Source organism: Crocodylus siamensis, chromosome 3, assembly GCF_052110815.1.
Source record: "Crocodylus siamensis isolate JL-2025a chromosome 3, ASM5211081v1, whole genome shotgun sequence".
NCBI classification, from domain to species: Eukaryota; Metazoa; Chordata; order Crocodylia; family Crocodylidae; genus Crocodylus; species Crocodylus siamensis.
The window spans coordinates 37,166,704-37,186,152 of record NC_143397.1 but is presented as its reverse complement, the minus strand read 5'-3'; the positions used below and the strand labels follow the sequence as shown (position 1 = coordinate 37,186,152).

General features: G+C 43.1%; 1 protein-coding gene across 1 annotated transcript in view; it reads left to right on the top strand.

Moving 5' to 3' along the window:
• NAIP (NLR family apoptosis inhibitory protein) overlaps positions 1–19,449 on the top strand; it is a 38,337-nt gene that overhangs the window by 15,545 nt on the left and 3,343 nt on the right. The window contains exons 6-13 of the mRNA XM_090038142.1: positions 3,453–3,552; positions 4,591–4,666; positions 5,511–5,565; positions 8,075–10,195; positions 11,205–11,375; positions 14,133–14,294; positions 15,267–15,353; positions 18,508–18,672. Of these exons, the coding sequence (XP_089894268.1) occupies positions 3,453–3,552; positions 4,591–4,666; positions 5,511–5,565; positions 8,075–10,195; positions 11,205–11,375; positions 14,133–14,294; positions 15,267–15,353; positions 18,508–18,672 (2,937 nt within the window). The remainder of the gene's footprint in view (positions 1–3,452; positions 3,553–4,590; positions 4,667–5,510; positions 5,566–8,074; positions 10,196–11,204; positions 11,376–14,132; positions 14,295–15,266; positions 15,354–18,507; positions 18,673–19,449) is intronic.

Here is a 19,449-nt window from a genome sequence, read left to right as displayed (position 1 = left end):
AGTTACAGGCTCAAGGTTACTCGACTTCTTGCTCTCTCTTGGCACTAAGGGTATGGACAGATGTACCTCTGGAAATGTTTCAAAAGGGCAGCAGCTGTTCTGTTCTAATTGTTATGTGTGGACAAGTTGAGAATGGCATAAATGTAGCAAAGACACTCCAACTTTTACAGCACTTCATCCAGTGTTAAAATTTGAGTGGTTTTGCTATGGTGGTGTCATAGAATCATAGAAAGATTGGGGTTGGAAGGGAGGCCCTCTAGTGTCTAGTCTACCTTCTGCTCAAAGCAGGACCATCCCTAACTAGATCATCCCAGTGAAATTTTTGTCTAGCTGAATCTTGAAAACCTCCAAGGATGGAGATTCTACAACCTTCCTGGGTAGCCTTTTCCAGTGCTTCAGTACCCTCCTTGTGAGAGAGTTTTTCCTAATATCTCACCTAAACTTCCCTTACTGCGATTTGAGACCATTGTTTCTTGTTCTGTCATCTGCCACCACTGAGAACAGTCTGGCTCCATCTTCTTTGGAACCCCCCTTCAGGTACTCGAAGGCTGCTATTAAATCTCCCCTCTGTCTTCTCTTCTCCAGACTTAATAAGCCCAATTCCCTCAACTTCTCCTCCAAAGTCATGTACCCCAGCCCTCTAACCATTTTTGTTACCCTCTGCTGGACTCTCTCCAACTTGTCCACATCCTTTCTGTAGTGGAGGGCTCAAAACTGAACACAGTACTCCAGATGTGGCCTCACCAGTGCTGAAAAGAGGGGAAGAATCACTTCCCTTGCCCTGCTGGAAACACTCATACCAGTGCAGCCCAGTATGCTGTTAGCCTTCTTGGCAACAAGGCTACACTGCTGACTCATATCCATCTTATTGTCCAGTGTAACCCCCAGGTCCTTTTCTGCAGAGCTACTGCTTAGCCAGCCAGTCCCCAGGGTGTAATGGTGTATGGGATTCTTCCATCCTATGCAGGACTTTGCACTTGTCCTTATTGAACTTCTTGAGATTTTTTTTGGTCCAATCCTTCAGTTTGTTGAGATCTCTCTGAATCCTAGCCCTACCCTCCAGCTTGTCTATTACTTCTTCACCTTGGTGTCATCTGCAAACTTGCTGGAGGTGCACCCCATCCCATCTTTTAGATCATTAATCACTATATTGAACAAAACCGGTTCCAGAACCAACCCCAGGGCACTCCACTTGATACTGGCTGTCAGCTAGACACTGGGCCATTGATTACTACCCTCTGAGCCTGATGATCCAGCCAGTTTTTTATCCATCTTACAGTCTATTTCTTCAGCCCAGACTTCCTTAGCTTGCTTGTGGGAGAATGTATCAAAAACCTTGCTAAAATCAAGTTATATTGCATCCACAGCAATCAGGTTGGTCAGGCATGACTTGCCCTTGGTTAATCCATGCTGACTATACCTAGTCACCTTCTTCTCTTCCAACTGCTTAAAAATTCCTTAAGGACCTGCTTCATGATTTTTCCAGGGATTGAGATGAGGCTGACCAGTCTGTGGTACCCCAGATCCCCCTTCCCATTCTTAAAAATGGGCACTGTATTTGCCCTTTTCCAATCATCTGGGGCCTTTCCCCATTGCTACAAGTTTTCAATGATAAAGGCCAGTGGCTCTGCAACCACACCAGCTGAGTCCCTCAGCACCCTTGGGCACATTGCATCCTGCCCCATAGACTTGTACATATCCAGCTCTTCTAAATAGTTCCTAACCTGTTCTTTGGCCACTGTTAGCTGCTGACCTCCTCCCCAAATTGTGCTGCCAGATGCAGTTGTCTGGGAACTGACCTTGCCTGTCAAATTCCTGTATTGTTCCTGGCTTGCTGGCAGTTATAAAAATTAGAACATTTTGGCCCCACAGGATGAATGAGTGGTGCCAGGCTGGTCTGTGAGGTGGATCCACCATGCATGGGGCTGGGGTCTAATTTGGTATGCACAAGATGAGGCCTTTGTTTCATTGGCCATATCATGTCCATGGTGCAGACTCTGAGTGCCAGATCAGGCCTCATCCCTGTGCATGATGAATTGGGCCCTTTGCCACAGCTCCAGTACCAATCCCACATGTGCTGGATCGCACCGGGCCTGCTGCTCCATCCCCAGCCCCAGCTTGAGCCCACCACCCCAGCCCTCGCCCTGCACGTGCCAGCCAGACTCCATGCATGGGACCACATCATTTGGCCTGTGAGGCTTGGAAATGTGGTGGTGGTGGTAGGGAAGCAGTAGCAGTTTTAATTGACACCTTCCCTCAGTGCTGCCCAGGGGATGAGGCAGCTGACAGAAGGAGCCATCCAAAGGCAGACTATGGGCAATTAGCAGCAAATCAACACAGCAGCTGGCAGGTGAACCTACAGGGGGGTGGGAAAAACTTGTAGAATTGCCAGTTGGCTCGGGGGGCAGAGGAATGCCTGCACAATGACTGAAACAAAAAAAAATGTTAATATGATGCCTCTCACTTTGGACCTGGAAAGTCTTTGGGCCTGTTTGGACGTGGGTAGTCCTGTGAGTGGACAGATGGCATTTGCTCTGAAAGGCAAAGGAAAGTGTTCCATGGTTCCCCCTTCAGGTGCCCAAGCGGTTCTTAATTCCCTGATGGAGCCAGGGCAGACTATGTGGTGAGAGTGACGGTGCGGCCGTCAGTAACCACACCCCTTGGGGAGACATGGGCAGCAAGGCACAGGTGGGCACCCATGCCAGGGCCATGGGGGGTGGAGGGATGACTGTACAAGTGACCGGCTTGGCATGGAGCTCCCTGCAGGCAGCCATGTCTTCCTGGGCTGGGAGAGGGGGGAATTACTGGTTGGCTGGTCCCCCTTGCCGTAATTGAGTACCAAAGAAAGCAGCAGGGTGGATTGTTATACAGCTCTTCCTGCTGTAATTTACTGTGAATTGCACACTGAGCTGAATTTGATTTAAAGGCTGTCACCAGTAAACAATGATATACCGAATTCAAACAAATAATGTCAATTTTAATAAACCAATTTAATTTAGTGAGGATTAAACAGTGTAATGTATACAAGTGCCCCACATTTCCAGACTCTTGGGACGATCCACAGGCGAGATCACATGGCTCTCTGTACTGGATCCAGGCTTGACTACCCCTGAATTAGAACATACTAGCTGCTGCCCTTTTGAAATGCCTACGAAGGTACATGTGTCCATATCCTTGGAATAACTTGTCTAGATCCTGACATCTATCTTTTCCTATGCACATTTCCTTAATGGAAGCCAGAAAGAGAGAGGTGTTCAATCATCATAATGCTAGATAAAAAATAATGCTAGATAAAAAAAATGCAAGTATTTTGTAATCTGCTTTGAATACTCAATCATCTTGTGAAAACATGACACACAACCTTTTTTTTCTTTCTAGTAAAAGATGTATTAATCAGAACATGGAGAAACATTCATGAGCCCCTTTTGTGACATGTTATTCTCTGTGTGTAGGTGAAAGGGATGTTGTTCAATGCTTTGCTTGTGCTAGATGTTTGGAGAATTGGGAGGAAAGTGATGATCCCTGGAAAGAACACAAAAAATGGTTCTCTGAGTGAGTAACTGGGTGCCCTTGAGAAATTCTTCTTGGTGTCAAAGAAAGTTGACCTGCATTTCTTTAAAAAAGACTATTGAACAAAACAGGTTTTATATTAAGAATTGATCATTAAATAGCTCATTCTGAAAACAGCAAGCTAGACCTCAAGTTAGTTGCATGGTGTTGTTCACATACCTTTTTCACACATGAATAGTTGCAAAGCAAACTTTAGTGACTCCCCACAGAGAACAGATTTTGGGTACTGCAGATCTTCATTAATGTGTTTAGTCGCTTTCAAATGCTTGCAGGTATGTATGTCAGTATGCATGACTCATGTGAGGAAGAATATGAGCTGTTTGTGCTTGGTCTATGTGGAACTAGTTCTGGGACAGCCTGACTCATCATGAGTCACTCTAATAGCACAAGCGGTCCCTTTAAAATCAGTAGGATTACATGCACAGGGAGATAATATTCAGTATTGGCAGAGATGGTATGACTGAAAGTGCAGAGTTGAGGGATTTAGGGATAAACCAGTGTGTCATTGCCTATGGCAGCAAAGCCTTTCTGGTCACGGAGAGGTCTTGCTAAACTTTGGATGGATCAGTTTACTACCTTGCTTGATTGTAAGTGGGGGTCATGCAGATGTGGGGACAAGGAGTAAAGCTAACAGAAATACTGCTGGATCCTTTCCTTAGGAGTGGAGAGAATGAGTTCTGAAAAACTTTCAAACATACTGTTGGAGTGATGTTGTAGCCCTAATGGTCCAGGAAGTATGCGTTAGGCAAAGATTTTTTGGGTAATGTATTTCATTGGACCAGAGCATAGTTGGGATAAATTTAGACAAATTTGTCTAATCTTAGAAAAATAAATCAATCCCAAACATGCAGTAGGTCCAATAAAAAATATCGCCCACAAAAATCCTTGCCTCCTCCAAATGTATGACTGATTCTGGTTTTTTTTCCTATTTTCTACTAACTGAAAAAAGAACAGAAAAGTAAGCAAGTTAAAGAACATTGCATCAGGTTTAATGTTGTATGTTTGAACATTTAATTTTAGTTGCAAATGCTTGGAGCTACGCAATGAGATGACAGTAGATCCACCAAAGAGTCAGTCAACGTTACATTCTGAGCAGGTAACCAATTGGTCTTATTCTCTGCTGTTGGCTGGAGAATTCATACTTTGCTATGTAGAAATGGATGTTCTGGTCAGAGTAAATCACTGTGTATATGGTATGCAAAAACGACTTTAAAGTTAACCTGAGCCCTGTACTAATGCTTTGTCTTTGTCCCTGAACCACTGTGAATTTCTGATTGGGGGAAGTAAAAGCCTTGATAGAGGTTCCCTTTTTTAATTTTGATGGTTATCTGTACCATGTTAGAAAATGGCATGTATCTTTAAGGATTTACTTGTGTATGCAGTGAACTTCCTTCCTTTTCTTGTCCTTATCCTTGTCCTTATGACACGGTATTTAGCAGAATTTGCAAATTTGTTGGAATCTGACATGGCTGCACCATGAACTGAGAGAGGCTTTTAGGAGTGGTAGTGGTAAGACTACTTTCAGAGTACTGTGTATAATTTTGTCACCAGTGTTCAAAAAAAGATGAACGTGAACTTATCATAGCACAAGTATAAGAAGATTAGGGAATGAAAAACTTATTTTATGAAAGAAGAATAAAGGCATTTGGCTTGTTTAGATTAGCAAAATGAGGATAAAGAGGGAAGAGCATTACTTTTTAAAAATATACTTGCAGGATAAATATTAGGGGTGGAGAAGAGCATTTTAAGAGGAGTAAAGGCTTGGACTAATCTGAGCAAAGTAGAGAAGGAAAAGGGATCACTTTAGGGGAACGGGGAGAAGGAATCTGAATCATTGTAAGGTTCAATTTGATAAGTTTTTATAGCAGGGCTAGTGAGTGCACCCTGCCTTTTGTTTAAGGGGTGATAAATGATTTAATTATTTCTTTTTTTTCCCCCAGCAAACTGCAAAGACAACCTCGGAAGGGAGAAAATGCCAATGTTCTGCTTTTACTGGTAAGTACTATTCTGTACCTTTTGTTGGAAGGCTCTTTCCACATTAAACCTTTCTGCTGAACTCTTTCTGGTTCAAGGGAACTAAAATAGATAAGGTATGTATTTCATTGGCCAAATCCTAGAACCCTTTCTTAGACCCAGGGCTCTAATTGAAATAGGGATTCAGGTTGTGCAGAGTAAGCAGCTTGTAGTACCTCAGTCAGCTACTGCCTAATGTAAGGGTTGGCAACCTACGGCCCACAGACCAGATCCAGCCTGTGAATAGACTGGATCCTGCCCCAGGCAGCTCAAGGAAACAGTAGCACACTCCAGCCACAGTGGTAGAGGCAACATCTCCAGAGTCCTATTGCTGGCCTTTTTCTGTCTATTACCCTCCCTGCATGTGCTTATTCCTGGAGGGTTCCAGGGTGCAGACTCTGCCAGGGCTGAGCTACAGGCAGAAGTCCACAGTGACAACAGGTTGCTAAACCCCTGGCCTAATGTGTAACCTGTGACATAAATGGAGTGGCAGATGGTAGAGTTCACCTGTTCACAGGAAGCCAGGTGACTGCCCAGAAGACAACACCAGTCCTTTTCTGAAAGTAAAGATGTGACTTTAGCGAAGGACATAGGTGTGGGAATGGGTGAATTTCATTCAGGAGTTCATTCATATTTTGGAAAATACTAGTATATTACCATATTTTGGAAAATACTGGTATATTAGTGTTGCATATACTGCATTTCAAACCCAAAGAGTCTGACTTAAAATAGTTTTCTGTCAGGCTTACAATACCCTTTCCCTTTTTCTAAGTAAAATTGTATCAGACAATAAAATAATTTTGAGGGGGGTAATGCTAGTGATGTGTATGATTAAATCTGTTAGAAAGGAAGCTACACAAAAGGAGGTATCATTGAATCATGGCCCAAAGTTCCTGGTCCACAGATATTAGAATTGTTGCGAGTGAGAGCTGATAAATAAAAAGCAGTGTTAGATTGACTGGTTCATTTGAGAGACCTTCTTCAGCAAATATTTGGAAACAAAAGTATATGCAGTAACTATGTCTATGGCTTTTTTAGAATTGCACAATTTTTTTGTGACTATATGTGCTGGGTGACTCTGGGAGACCTGTCATTGTCCTTCATGGCAATGCATGTGAATTTCAAAATACAGACAGAAATGTTACACACTTCTCTTCTATCACTGGCAAAAAAAAAATCACTTTTGCTAGATCCTAAGAAGCCTAATAGTTTATAAATGCTAAAAAACTGGACAAAGCGTCTTAAATGTGCTTTATCATCCATGGTGATACTGCACCACAAATATATATGTAGCTCCCCTCTTTACTGCAAGGAAAGACTTGAATGGTTGCGTACCACTTTTGGAAGTCCTGGTCAGCTCAGTAGCCTGTGTATGTAGGTCCTATGGTCTTGAGGTTTGTAGTGAAAGGAGACTTTGACTACCGTCAACTGATGAACCAAAAACAGAGGTGAAATGAATCAGATTTCATTAGAATGTTTGTTGTGGGTAGCTATTACACACCATGATTTTGTGATCTTTTTTGTTTTTTGGTTAAAATTGATTTAATAATTGATTTTTGGTATAGTCGTTGCGAAACATTCTTATCCTCACTGTGTGACTGAAAAGCGATAACACTGTACTTGATATGTTGTGAATAAAGAGTGACCGTAACCTATCTCAATTGTGCACTACTGAACAGGTGAACTTGGATACAAGTTAGGTAGAAAAATGAGGAAGGGGAAAAGGCTGCTGTCTTTTAGCAAGGATTTTTGCTCAGGAGTCCTATCTGTGATTGAATGTCCCCAACTGTCTCGCTCTTTGAAACTGTAGAGGGCAATGACAAATATGAATGAACTTAGATAAGGACCCCTCAAGTGACCTTGGTGAGGGTACAAAGAAGAGCAGAAGAGCTATGCACACATACAGCATAGGGATAGAAAAAACAGCTCCACAAGCACAGAGCACTGTCTTCAAAACTAAAGGAGAATTTCTAGTAGGTGCCACTAATCATGGGGCTTTTTATTCTGTGCCTATCAATCACAGGAAGTCAGTGGCTTACACATTAATGAGCCAGTACATTCACTGGTGAGGAGTAAGTCTGGTAACTGTAGGACATTCCAGCAGCCTCCACAGCATCCTGAATAAGCTAGGACTGTCAGTGTAAATAGGATTGGGAATGACTGGAAGGGTTGGTTAGATACAATTAGGTAGGCTGAAAACCTGAACGTAGAGTCCAAGACTGGAACCTCTCTTCTGGCTCATTCCATGATCATTTGTTAATAGTCAATTGAGCCAAATTCATCCCTCAAGTGACAGCTTATACCTGTCACTTGAGGGATGAGTGAACCTCCTGTATGTTGCATAGTGATATGGTTGGAAGAAGGAGTATCTGCCTTAGCTTTGCAGCAATGTCTGAGCAAGGGACTTGTTTGTACAGTCAAGGCACTCTGAGGAGCACTGTAGGTTCCTGTTGCGTGCACTTAATTTTCCTTATCTCCTGTCTATTCACAGACATGACCCTTGAGGATCCCGAATGGTCCCAAGAAGCCCAGGCATTGACTGAACAGCTCAGACAGGCTTACAGTAATACCAGGTTTAGCAGACTGCCTTCCTTTGGTGACTCTACGCATTTTGCCATCGATTTGAAATTGCTCTACGCAGACCTGTCAGTTGTCTCAAAGGATATCTATAACCAGCCACTGCAGCAGCTCTTGCTGCCTGACATCCTTGCAAACCTTAACTCCATCACTGTCCTCGAAGGTGAAGCAGGAGGTGGGAAGACAGCATTGCTGAGGAAGGTAGCTGTACTGTGGGCCTCAGGCTGTTGCCCCATGCTAAGTAGGTTCAAGTTGGTCTTTTATCTTTCCCTGAGTGCCACAAAAGGGGATCAGAGCTTGATTGACATCATCTGCAACCAGTTAGTGGGATTTCCAGGGTCGTTAACGGAAATGTCCCTGAGGAACATCCTTCAGCTCTTAAAGCACCAGGTCCTATTCCTTCTGGATGACTACGGCGAGATGAATTCAGTCCCCTCGGTCATCGAAGGACTTGTACAAAAGAATCACTTCAACAAACACTGCCTGCTTATTGCCGTGCGTACTAATCGGATCAGAGAAATCCGCAAGCATGCAAACACAATTTTAACTATTGTGCAGTTTCCTCTCTACAGCACTCTCTACATCCTTCGGAAGCTGTTTTCACACAACATTGCCCTTGTGGAAAAGTTCATCTATAAGCTGCAAGTTGAAAAGGCCATGCAGACTTTTCTGAAGACCCCGCTTCTAACTGTGGCTCTCTGTGCATATTGGGTACAGTACCCAGCAGGGAACATCTTCAATGACAAGGCTATTTTTAAAGCCTACTTGCTGTATAACTCCCTAAAATACTTGGAAGAAGGAGACCACGTTAGCACCATGGTGTCCTCCTGTGGAGAGCTTGCCTTAAAAGGTCTTTTCAAGCCGTGCTTTGATTTCAGAGAGGAAGACCTCTTTGAAGTGGGGCTTGATGGAGATGAAGCTCTGAGATTGGGCCTGCTGAGCAAATTCACTGCCCAAAGGCTGCAGCCAGTTTATCAGTTCTTTCATCCATCATTCCAAGAGTTCCTGGCGGGGCAAAGGATGAGTGAGCTCCTGGCTTCTGATGTTGAAGAAAACCTGGAGAGAGGACTGTATTACTTGCAGCAAATCAACACGTTGAGGAAAGTTTCTGGGACCTATCACTTTTTATTGCAGTATGCTTGCAGCTATCCTTCCAAGGCAGTTCCAAAAATCATAAACCATTTATTCAACTTGATCCACTCTAAGGAGGCATTTGAAAGTCATTCAGAAAATGATGAACTACTACAACATCACCCAGAACTACAAATGGTGGTGCAGGCAATAGATGGTTTGGAGTCAGAATTTTGTCTTTCATTTTTCACTCGCCTTTTACTGAACATTGCAATTTCTGCAGCTTATGAAAGTGACACTGTTGCAATGTGTGCCCCAGTCATCTTTGAGTTCCTTAGAGGAAAAACATTTTCTATTGACTCATTTGTGTCACAGTACAATTTTTTGCTGCGTTTTTTTCTGGATTTTCCAGAAAGCCTGTCTTTTCCCAGTACTTTTTACTTAAATGTACATGGAAAAAAAAACAAACCAAAATCTGTTTTTTCAGATATAGGAATTAATCTTTCTGACCTGGAGGTTCCAACGATTGACACGGATTATGCTTCTGCATTTATAAATCTTAATGATATGTCACAGAGGGTGAAAGAACTTGAGAATAATAGGAATAGTTTTTTTTCACTGGTTTCTAGATTTCTGCCAGACTCTCTTATGTCTCCTTTCATACGTGCAAAGGGTCGTGCAAAGATTTCAGCTCTGAAATTTGTAGCTAATGACATCAGTTCTTTGGAAGGAGCTGATCTCAGGAACGTAATGGTGCTATTCTCCATTTCAGAACATGTTGAGCTTTGTCTAAAAGATAGTCCAGGACTGGTTGAAAGTATCCGACCAGCTCTTGAACAGCACAAGGAATGCTTTAAAAAATTCAGCCTGTGTAATGTTAACTTGAGTATAGCAGAACAAGAACTGCTTCTGTCCCTGTCTTCAGTGGAATCTCTTGAGATAAAGGAAGAAGCCAAAGTGCCAGGTACAATCCAGTGATTGTTAACTGACTGGAGTTTTTTTTTCTGTCTGACTTCTTTTCTCTTTGTGGGTGTTTGGGTTTTTTTTAAATCCATAAAGGTTAAAGAGCCACTCAGTTAAAAAGAATTCTAAAGGTGTTGGTGAAAACTCTGTAGTCGGGGTAAAATTTATCTTCCAGTCTGAGGTGTCATTTCTAAATCTCTCTCCCAATATTTGAGTGGAATAACCAAATGGTTAGTAAACGGGAGTGTTCATAGTTACCTGCGAGGTGCATTTTTCCTGAACAATAGATTAAAGCCCTGGTGCTCAACCTTTCAGTCCTGCAGGCTACGTGAGTGGTGCAGGGCCAGTCCACAGGCCGGAACCAGTGTGAGTTTGGCCCGTGGAGTTGATTGATGGGTGTGATTCAGCATGTCAGATCTGGCTGTGGACCAACCCTGTGTGCTGGTGCAATTCAGAGTGCAGGACTATGTCATCTGGCTTGCAGGGCTCCCCACAGATCCATAAATTTAGTGGCAGGGAGGGAGCCATGGCTGTGGAGGTTGAACACCACTGAATTAAAGATATGCCAGTTTTTTAAAACAAACAAACAAAAAAGCCCACTCATACCTTCAAATGTTTTGGGGGTATTTTTTTTTTTATTGTTTTGGGGGTTTTTTGGCTTACATTCTCAACTGTGAAAGGTTTCTGAAGCTCCCATTGAAATGCACAGATGCAATTCTTTATGCCATCAGGACGGAGCTGCAAGGGAGAGAGGCAGTGTCCATCCCAGGACAAGGGGGAGTGGGGGCATGTGGATCATGCTGGGGGTCGTGAAATGGGAGGGCAGTCAAGGTTGTCAAGATGTGGAGTGAATAAAGGACCATTTTAGTGGAGATAGTTTTCCATCAAGAGCCCTTTTGCAGCAGAAAGTTTCATCAAGGAATTTGTATTGTTATGGACTGGGTAGAGAGAACAGAACAAGATCAAGAAAAGTAAACCAGTGTCATTATTTGTTTTACTTTGCCTTTCAGAATTGCTTTTTACAAATTTGGACAAATTCACCTGCTTAAAGGGATTATCAGTGTATGTACAGAATGGTCAAAACGTGTTTGACATCATTCCCAGTGGCTTTGGAAATCTCCATAGCATGGAGAGATTGTTGATTGATAATGTGAACTTTTCAGATGGTTCTTCCAGGCTGGGTGAGTGCTGGGGTTGACAACTGTATGTTAATTTATGGAGCGTCCATAAAAAAGACACTCTAAAAATGCTTGTCTGTGAAAATCCATAAGAATATTTTGCCCTCCATAAAACATGGAGTCATGACAGCTTTAAGCTCTGTCGCAGGAAATATTTGGAGCAGCACTGAAAGACTGAAAGAGGACAGGGGCCTGTCCTTGCTAAGTGGAAGGACAGGCCCCTGCACATGCTGAGCTCTTCTCAGGGCTTTGCATTTCCCAGGAGCCTGCTGGACAAGACCCCTCCTCCCCCAACACCCACACCCCTTTCTTATAGCAATGTGTTGCTACTGGGTCTCTATGCCCATCCTCTGCATATAACAGCTGTCTGCATCAAAGGCATAGGCAGGGAGGAGAGTGGTGCTGCCAGGGTGAAGCTGAGGGCTAGGAGAGACAGTGGGTGGAATAAGGGAGTGGATCAGGCTGGGGGTGGGGGCAGGTGAGATTATCAGTGTGTGGGGTGGGTAGGGAACCCCTGTGGTGGGGGAAGTAGGCTGTAAAACCACTGCTGCAGTTGCACAGGGCTGCCAGCCCAAGACATATTTCTTACTGGTCATAAAAATACGTGTCAATAATAATCAAAAAGTTTATCTGTCGGTAGGAAATGTCAGATTGTCTATAGGAAATAATTTTTTGAGTTGGCAATCCTGGTGAGTATATCTTTGAATGTTTTTAATGACCAAGTTTAGGTAGCTCTCTCCTTCAGAAAAATAACTGTTTTAGGTTCTTCTTTAGGGATAACATTGCATCCTTCTTTGAATCTCCAACAGAATTCTTTCCCCTGCCCCTCAAACACCATGTTACTATCTCCCAGTTTTTAAGCTGGCCTTGTCATTCCAACAAAGAAGAAATGTTTTTAACCTTTCACTATTATTTCCAAATTGGTCAGGAGAAGGAATCAGTGTAGACCAACTGGAGGTATTTCCCTTGCTGTTCATGCTATCTACACTGGTCAAAGCCTCTGGCAAACCATGAGAGGTAAAAGAGGGCAAAATTGGGAGCTGAATCCAGATCACCTGAATAAACACTAATAATCCAATTAACTGACAATGTCCAGGCCCAGATTCTCGCAGGCGACAACAGGGAGGGAATTCAAATTCTGAAACACAGCTACTGAAAATGACCTTCCATTGGTGGGTATTTGCAGGGCTACTCTTGATTGGCTCTGATCTTTCCTAGCAGGGAAGTACCAGAGGATGGTGATGGGCAAGTATTTGTCATCTCTTAGGTCTCTCCTGGGTATCCCCTAGTGTTATACCTTTTCACCCCCCCTGTTCAATTGGGTATGAGGCCACTAGGCTAGATCACGAGAAGATTTGGCTTGAGGTGCTACCAGAATGCTGATGATGTGCAGATCTGGCTCTCTCTCTTATCTTAACCAGGCAATGAAATCTAGATTGTTATCCATTGCTGGGCTGCATTTGGAGATTGGATGCAGGTGAACCAAATTAAACTGTTGGCAGACCTCACAGTTGGGGTTGGGGGGGATTGGGACACCTATCATTGATACAGTTCAGCATCCCCATGTCCCTCAGGCCTGCAGCCTTGAGGTGCTTCTGGATATTTTGCTGTACCTGGATTCTCAGGTTGCAGCAGTGGCTAGGGGCATCTTGTATCACCTGCACCTCAACCAGTATTCCAACCCAAGCCATGAGGTCTGCCAACATCCATCACCCCTGCCTTGTCTAGATTCAGTTTCATTTGGTTCACCTGCATTCAGTGCCCTACTGAAGTCAGGCTCTGGGTAAGGATCTAGACTTCAGGGCCTGGATCAAGTGAGAGAGGGAGAGACAGCTGGGTGTCAACAGCATATTGATGACACCTCACTCCAAACCCCTCATGATCTAGCCCAGTGGCCTCATACACAATTAAACAGGAGGGGTGAAAAGATGGAATGCTAGGTGATGCACAGGAAATGTCCCAAAGGGATGATGGGCACTTGCCCAACACCATCCTCTGGGACTTCCCTGCTAGAAAAGAGCAGAGCCAGTTAAGAGTGGTTTTGCAAATACCCACCAGCAGGGTGGGAGGTGAGGATTGCAGTCATACCTGCTTCGGCTGTATGGTACAAGTGCAATGAGCTCTCTCAGCTCACTGGGCTGTCAGCACAGCTCCTGCTGGACCCACAACTTTGGCGTGGGTGTGGAACACAAGAGGGTGAACACCACTGTTGCTTGCTCTCCCTTGTCCCCCGTTACCAAATTCAGCAGCTGAGGTTCCTGATTGAGATCCTTGTTTTTCTGGGGCTTTTTTTAATTAAATGTTTAATTAATTTTCCTTTTGCATTTTAATGTGTAGATGGAGCATTGTATACAGTACTGAAATTTCTAAACAAAAAGATTATACTCTGGGTGAAGTCCCTCCATTCTTTTTCCCCTTTAATTTTAATTACACTGCTGCCCTAGGGTCTCATTCTTCTTAGTATGAAATAACACAGTGAAAAGGTAAAGGCACTTCTGGAGGTGAAATTTTCCTTAATAAAGGGGCATGGTGCAACAAGCCACAAGCTCTGTTCTTTTTTTATTCAAAGAGACCAGGGGAAGTGGGGGGGGGGGAAGACAGGGGGTGTCCTAAAATATAATTTAAATGTATTCACTTGTAACTCCTTACTGTATATCCTTCCTCCATGTCCTTAAAGAAAATGTATAGGTACTGCTAATAAAAACGTATTGATTCTGAAACTTCATCCATTTATTCTATGATTTTTTTGTCCTTTAACAGTTGGATTCATTCAGGGATTTCAGAACCTCCGTGTCTTTCATCTGAACACTTCCAGCTTCCTTGACTGTGAATCTCTTCTAGTTACAGTTTCTTCTTGCAAAAAATTAATGGAAATCAGGTTTACCGGATCATTTATCAGAGACCGAGACATGTTATCCTTTGGTAGGAAGTCACTGACTTATGCACCTCTTGTTCTGTTCATTTCCCCCTACCTCCTTTAAAACTCAGCAGTTTGGAAAAGTTGACTATATAAAGACACAAAATATCTTAATATTAGGGAACTTTAATGTAAGAAAACTCAAATCCAATCCATTTGTTTTTAAAATATAGCATAATCTTAATACTGAATTGGTGAAGTTCAAGAAAGCACCAAACATTGGCTGGCCAAACTTCCAAAATCAGGTGCCGAAAGCACCAAAATAGGTGAGAATGGATTTTAAGCCTCTGTAGCTCCCATTGAAGTCAAGGGAAGAGGTGCAGTTTTTTCACTTCAATGTCCTCAGGGTGCTTCAATGTGGGAATAGGTGTCTATATTTGAAAATGTTTGCACCTGTTTCTAAATTTGTTGACAATCCTCCAAAGAACCTGTCAGGAGGAGATGCAATGATTAGTAAGCATGTTTTTATAGGAAATGTCTACATTTGTGTCATGGTAGTGTAACTGAATACATAACCAGCAAGAACCCTCTTAGTCATACAATCTGATACCATTTCTGTATGTTGTATGCCTAAAATAGGTTAAATACACTTCTAAACAGCATATTAGCACTGTTGGGCTAAGAAATTACTATTCATGTCAGAAGACAAGTCAATGAAAAAATCTGCATTGAAAATCGTATGCATTGAACTGTATATGCATGTTGAGGATCTTACTTGCCTTGAAATTGATAATGCAAGCTGGTATCAGATACTTAACCCATCTGAGCACAGGAAAGAATTTTTAGAGATACATGTGATAATAGGTAATCTTTAAACAAGAGTCTCTTGGATTTAAATACCCATGGATTATATGAGAGCCTAACCACCAATGATTTGGAAGACAAGGCATTAAAAAAGCAACCTGTATTAGTTCCTGTTATAATAATTTTAAAATGTGAATATCAAAATGCTCATTTCTCTCTCTTTCTTTTTTTAGCTGATATTCTGCCAAATTTTCTGTCTCTCACAGTGTTAGACCTTAATGACCAATACATTACTGATGAGGAAGTTTCCCAAGCCTTTGGTATGGTTTACAGTTTCATTCTATTTTTTTAAAATCAGAATGAATTATGTTGCCTAGGAATAATAATCATTTTCTAGGTATCAGTGCCTTACCAGTAGAGGAGATCGTTATTTAAGCAGGAGATTTGAAATCTTTAAGAGGTCTAGAACCAGCGGTTCAAATCTCACAAAGTGAACACACACCTGTAGCCTTCTGAAATACATGAATTGTTAAATGAAGCTCTCTTGGATGTCCTAACTTGGGGGGCTACATGTGTTCAGCAGCTTTGAGAATCAAGATATTCTTCGAGACTATTTCAAGTGGACTGCAAAGAAAAAATAAATGGGCTGCTGTCTATTTTTTATGTATAAAGGAGGCCTTGTTACTTAGGTTAACGCAAAATGTTAAAAAGATGGGAGAATGGAAGGATATCTATCTGGAAAGATGTGATAATGACAGCTCATGACTTTCTGAGGAGATAAGAAACAAGAAAACAAAAATTGATTAACTGAGAGAAGAAAAGACCAATATTGCTTTCTGTTTTTAATTCATATATAATTTCAACCTCCAACTTCTAGTTAATAGGTAAGACAAAGATTATTTTTGCTACAGATTTTAAACACCTAATCTTTTAGGGTATGAGAGCTCATCTCCAGGGAACACATTACCTGCAGATATTCTAAGTTCTGCAAGAGCAGGTTTCATTTCAGGAAACCCACAGAGGGAGGCAGCAGGAGCTGGGCAATAGCTGAGGTTTCAGAAGGGAGATAGTTTTGGGGAGAGAGCTCCCATCCATCTTTTCTGCTGGACTCCAGATCTCTACAAGAAGGAATGACCTCTCTTCACCCTTTAGCACACTCAGAAGGCACACTGGACCCCCTCACAAGTCTTAGTGCTAATAAATGGCTTCTAGGCACCCAAAAATCTTGACCCCCTCACAAAATGTCGGAGTGGAAATATTTTCCCTTTTCCACTGACAAGCCTTTCAAACAAGTGTAAAGGTGCTGAAGGGTTTGCTCAGGGCTTGCAAACCCAGTCAGGGTGTTTGCACCATTGGGATGTGGATTTGCAGCAGGCTGTGCACAGATATAGCAGCTGAAGCTCGGAGCTGAAGGCTGCAGAATGCATGTACGCAATTGGACAGCTGCAACTCTGGGACGGGAAGCCCAGGGCTAAAAAGAGGAGAGAGTAGGTGAGGGCTGCAGGGGAGAAGGTCTGCTTTTGAGGTGGCTGCTAGCAGGACAGTTGCTTCTGAGAGGATGACTGGCAGAAGAATTGTTGCTGAGTGAGCTGCTACTGAGGGCAGAGGGAGCCATAAGCTATAGGGCCATGCAAAGCTTTGGTCACTGATTCAGTTTGGAGGAAATTCAGCTCGATTCACCAGCTGAATCTCTGCATCCGAATTGAATTAGGAGACCATTAATTTTTCCAGATTGAATTGGAAGCCTCCAATTAGATTCGGAGAGATTTGACAGTTTGGACACAGACACAACTTTGTATGTTTTTTCTACATACCTCAAGGTACCAGGTGGCTTGTGAACACTGCAATGGTAAGGTGGATGCACCGTCCCATGGGAGTATAGGGGGGTCCCTAGCGCATTTGGTGGTGGACCCAGAAATGGACCAGAAGCACTTGCGGCCCACTTCCATGTCAGTCCACTTCCGTGTCTGCCACGGAGCACATGGGGGACCTCCCCACACTCTCTGGCTCAGCAACTGGTGCCTCCTGGATCTAGGGGGGGCGTACCTGGGGGCCCGCTGTGGCCAATGGCTGAGCTGGGGGGATGTGGGGGAGGGCCCCCTATGGGCTCGGTGGCAGACCTGAAAGTGGACCAGAAGAGTACTTCTGGTCTGCCATCAAGCACATGGAGGGGGGAGGGGAGGGGGAGCAACCGTGCTCCTGTAGGATGCTCCATCTGCCCCACCATCTCAGCGTTCACCAGGTGCACCTGGTACCTCAAGGTATGTAGAAAAAACATTTAAGACGGTCTGTAGCTGAAATCATTGATTCTCTGAATCTAATCTTCAGATTCAGATTCAGCCGAATCCAATTGGGACAGCGATCCAAATCAGCAAATCAAACCCTGTTCTCCACATTGGGCCGAATCCAAATCTGAACTGAATACAGCCCACTTTGCACACCCCTAATAAGCTACTGAGTACCCAGGATCGCATGGTATCCTTTACTAAAGGAGCAGGGTTTGTGCAAACCAGTTCCTCTCCCCACTCCTCAGTTCTCTGGGTGCAGGGATTCACTGGTATGGAATCGGGGACGGGCTGCTCGAGAAGGTTCTCCGGGAAAACTCCAGCAGAGAGCTCAATGAAGTACAGCCAAGAAGGGGCACTTCAGGTGCCAAACGCAGAGGAGCTGCTTTGGGGAAGCATTTGGCAATGGTGTGATTGTTTGCAGGCATCCAGGAAAAACTGGAGCAGCTGCACCTGAGGTCCTGACAGATAACAGCATCGCCACACCTCTTCTGAAGCAGAGCGAGCACAGCTCCACGGGTGCTCAACTGCAACCATCTCACAGTTGATTGCTTTGCTGGAGGCAGAGTGATTCTGTGGGGATCTAGCTGATTAGGTGTATATACCTGTTATAAGTTGCCTGAGTGCTAAATTTGATAATTCTTTTGCTATGTGATAAGTATTTGCTTCTAGTTGCTGGTATAGATTATTATCAAGCTCATTGAAAATAGTGTGTTTGCTATCTATGTGTTGTTGAATCTGTTAATTTCTCAGTTACTATTATCAGTATTATTGTAAATAGTCATTTAGTGTTTGGTCTGGTGTGGGGAGAACCACGGGAGAACACTGGACTGAGTGTTGGCTCCCAGTCTGTAGACAGAGTAGGAGTTGACTGAGACCTATTGGCACCCCAGGATCCCAAAAATTTGGATGTGGTTGCAGGTAGCTCTGCTGCTAGGGTTACACAAGCAAATCACATGATAGAGTAATCTCTGCAGTGGAAAGAACTAGAGAATTGAAAGGAAAAAATATTTTGAAAACCACTCACACTCCAACAATTTGTCATATATATATTTTACTTTGAAATGTTCCAGTGGATCTGGCCATTATCACTGTCCAATGCTAGCAAGAGTCCTTACAAATCTGAATTCTTGTCTATGCCTGTCTTCATCCAAGAGTGCAACACTTCTTCCATTTCTTCTTTCTACAGCATCTGCTTTAAGGTGTCTTGTAAATCTAGAAGAACTTTACCTCCCTGCTGTGTATGGAATAAAGCATGCAGCAAAGCTGATTGTTCAGCAGTGTTCACATCTGCCACTTCTCAGATGCTTCTCATTTCATCATTCTTTGAATGATGAGAGCCTACTGGAAATAGGTGAGTTATTTTAAAACAAACATTAATCCTATGAAATAGTTGTTTCTAGCAGGGGAGATGTTTCTGCGGGAGAACTTAATTTCCCTTACCCATGTAGCTACTTTTAAAACAATTACAAATTTAACCAGCTTCTTAAAAGATGCCATTTCTGCTCTGGCCTCCATGAAGCCAGTGTTGCTTCTTCTTACCTCACCTGAAATCCTAAACCCTGCACATCCTCATTTCTTGCTTTTTTTTGCCCCTCTGAATTATTCCCCTTCTTCACTGCTTCTAGCTCAAGTATCTTGTCCTCACCTATAAGCCTTCCTAGCCACTTAGTCCAATGATTCCGCAAACAGCTTTTAAGTTGCTTGCAGGCAGGGAAGTGAACTAGTGTGGGAGATGACCTCCCTCTAGTCACTCAGAGGGTCGTGTCTGTCAAGACATCTGCAGAATATTAGTCAAATGACTTATAACATTAATCCCCTGTAAGTTATTTAATATCACAGCCAAACAAACTTCCTTGGGCTGTGGCCCCTTGAGTTGATTGCTGGTGTTCTAGAGGTAAAGTCCTTGGCTGTGTGCATTGAAAATGGATGCACTTTCTAGTTTAGATGATCAGTGAACCAAGTGTAAGTAAACTGCAGACTTCTTAAAGGACTTCCACACATTTTCTCACTGGCTGCAAAGAATAGCAAACCTTCATGACCACATTGATACTAATTGTTTCCAAATTGTCCTTTCTTGTTTTGAATTTATTACTCAATCTGATAAACTCATGGAAATGTGCTTGGAAAG